The sequence below is a fragment of the Mercurialis annua genome, linkage group LG3, assembly GCF_937616625.2.
Source record: "Mercurialis annua linkage group LG3, ddMerAnnu1.2, whole genome shotgun sequence".
NCBI lineage: Eukaryota > Viridiplantae > Streptophyta > Magnoliopsida > Malpighiales > Euphorbiaceae > Mercurialis > Mercurialis annua.
Genome location: NC_065572.1, coordinates 55093626 through 55096796, shown reverse-complemented (window position 1 = coordinate 55096796; position 3171 = coordinate 55093626). Strand labels below are relative to the sequence as shown.

The 3171-nt window shown below is 47.3% G+C and overlaps 1 protein-coding gene across 1 annotated transcript; it reads left to right on the top strand.

Annotated features, from left to right (window-relative positions):
* Nucleotides 1-248: 248 nt before the first annotated feature.
* Nucleotides 249-2015, top strand: LOC126672664 (uncharacterized). Its single transcript, XM_050366618.1, has one exon. It carries the CDS (start codon nt 249-251, stop codon nt 2013-2015), a length of 1767 nt encoding a protein of 588 aa, XP_050222575.1.
* The last annotated feature ends 1156 nt before the right edge of the window (nt 2016-3171 follow it).

Here is a 3171-nt window from a genome sequence, read left to right as displayed (position 1 = left end):
AACTCTTAACCACCTTTCACTTCTTATTCTTTCTCTCACTAAAACCGTTACTAACTAGACCGTCGGAGTGGTTTGCCGGAATCCCCTTCCGGCACCCTTCTCACGGTTGTTTTGTACTTTGTAGGTAAGGCCTTGAAGTGTCCGTCGGAGCTGAATACAATTCGAGATCAAAAGTTATCATTTGGCGCCGTCTGTGGGAAAGAAAATAAGAAAGCTTCCCCCTTTCTATCCTTCTGGAAACTAATAGGATGAGCAGAGTAGAAGGAGATGATCCCGCGATCGGAGACAATAATACGCAAAACAGTAGAACGGGAGAGGGGCTCAACGCTCCACCGAGAAGAGCTACCGGCGAAAGCTCGTTTTGCCCGGTCACTACATCGATGGCAGGCGTTCACCCGAGCCCTATGTCAGGGGTTACCACTCATTACCCGTGGGGAATGCCATCGTCGGGTAACATTCCCCCAACATCATACTCCACCCCTACGCACCAAACCACTCAAACTTTCTTAAGACCGGGTGTAACCCCCATCAACCTCGCATTCACCCCAAACACCACCCCCGCACCTAGACAAACCACCACAGAAGTCCAAAATCCTACCCCAGCACAAATCCAAGAATACATCGAATTTCATACTCGGCAGCTAGCTTTCCTTCAACAGGTACAACAGGTCCATACTCGGCCAACAGTCCCAACTGCAACCCAGGATAACACTACCACTCCACCATACATACCGACCGCACCACCTTACCCACAGGAATTCTACCAAGGCCAAAAAACACCCGAGGAAGCAAACCGCGAGAAAAATCCACGAGAACAAAACCCAGAGCCAGCACAGACCGGACATAAAACTCCAGAAGGGCATAAAAAGACACCAAAACTGGTTGAGATCGAAGAGAGCGTACACAGCTCGGGCGCTAATTCACCAAAGAAAAAGAACCTGGAACAAGAAATCACCGAAAGAGTCAGAACCGAGATGGAAAAATGTAGAAGGAGAGAGCCGAGAAACACAAGCTTCCTGAACATCGGAAACCCACTGTCGGCAGAAATACGAGAAGAACCCTTCCCTTTAAACTACAAAACACCGCAGTTAGACGATTACAATGGAACAGGGGACCCGATAACGCACTTGAGTTGTTTCCAAGTGGTCATGATGGTACAATGTTTGTCCGAAGCAGCCGTCTGCAAACTCTTCCCGACTACCCTAAAAGGACCAGCTGCCATCTGGTATCAAAGCCTAAAAGAAGGCTCTATCCGAAGCTTCGACGAGCTGGCAAGAGCTTTCCGAACACATTTCGCACCGAGCATACAACGAAAGAAAAAGTCCAGTGACTTAAAACTTTGCTACCAGAAACCAGGAGAAAGTCTGCAGAGTTATATCGGCCGGTTCAACGCAGAAGCGGTCGAAGTGGGAAATTTGAATGATGATACTGTGATAGATGCAATGAAAGATAACACAACAATGATGGCCTTCCGGGATAACCTGATAACAAACCCAGTACAAACTTACTCCCAGCTGATGGACCGAGCCTGGAACTATATAAATTTAGACGAAGAACAGCGGCGAAAAGCCGCACAAACTACAACATCGTTCCGTACACCGAGGCCTAACTTCGATCAAAGTGCCAGGCACGACAGATTCGGACCAAGAAACCAACAACAAGTCGGTCCACAGCGAGCAGACCCACACCGACCAGTAAAAGTAGAAGACCAAGCCTTCATTCCACTCAATACCCCGAGATCACACATCTTGATGTGGATACAAAATAACAATGAGCCAGTGAGATACCCACCCAAACTACAATATGAGGGAGACAGGAAAAAATATTGTCAGTTCCACGACGGCCATGGCCATGTCACCGACGAATGCGGAAGCTTGAAAAAAGAAATCGACCGTTTGGTACAAGTCGGTCGGTTAAAAGACTTTGTGGCACAGAGCAAAAATTACAACTCAGGAGGAAGAAACCAAAGGGATAACAATGGAAAAAGAGAGGAAGCACCGTCACCAAAAAGATAAAACGTGTCAGGAATAATTAACACAATAGCAGGCGGAATGGCGGACCCAGAATACAAGCGAGGAAGACGAAAAAGGCAGAAGATGGTGATGAACATATCAGTGGCGAAAACTATACCAGAAGTAAACTTCGGTCCAACTGACGGGGAAGGAATAGATTTTCCCCACCAGGATCCGCTGGTAATCTCGGGTTTGATAGAAAATTTCTGGGTAATGAGACAGTTGGTAGACGAAGGAAGCTCAGTTAACCTCATCACGAAACAGGCATATCTCGGAATCGGCTGCTCAATACTGAACCTTAAACCAGTCAAAACACCCTTAGTGGGCCTAGGTGGAACACCTGTACAAGCCGAGGGGGTAGCGGAATTAACGGTAGAGCTGGGGAAAGAAAACGGATCCACGGAAGGAGGCCTGGTCGGTATCACCAAGAAATTTAAAACACTGTTCATGGTTGTTGACATGCCACTTGCTTACAACGTCATACTCGGCAGACCTATGTTGTATAGCACGGGAGCTGTCACATGCATCAAATACTTGTGCATGAAAATACCAACCGAGGAAGGAGTGGTAACAGTCAGGGGAAGGCAGGACATAGCCAAGCAGTGCTACTTGGTATCAATGAAAGCGGTATCAGAAACCCTAGCCATTGAAACAATGGAAATACCAGACTCGGATGAAGGCAAGCTCGAACCACACGGAAAGATAGAAAGAGTTAGTCTAGCAGGTATAACACCAAGATCGGTCCAGGTAGGCGCAGAACTACCTAAACCAATAAAACAGGAGATAACCGACATGCTGATCAGAAACGAAGTTGAATTCGTCAATACCCCAGGCGAAATAGAAGGGGTCGACCCGGCAATAATATCACATAAACTCAATGTCGACCCAAAACACAAACCGGTCAAACAAAAGAAAAGAGCCTTCGCAATAGACAGACAGATCGCCATCAGAACCGAGGTAGACAAACTGCTAGCAGCAGGCTTCATCAGAAGAGTATATTACCCGGAGTGGCTATCCAATGTCGTGCTCATAAAAAAGCCGAACGGAAAGTGGAGACTGTGCATAGATTTCACAGACTTAAACCGAGCGTACCCCAAGGACAGCTATCCCTTGCCAAACATTGACCAACTGGTCGACTCGACCAGCGGCTACGAAGTCT

What these genes read in the sequence shown, in the direction of transcription:
- LOC126672664 (XM_050366618.1), top strand. Translation starts at nt 249, where the DNA reads ATGAGCAGAGTAGAAGGAGATGATCCCGCGATCGGAGACAATAATACG.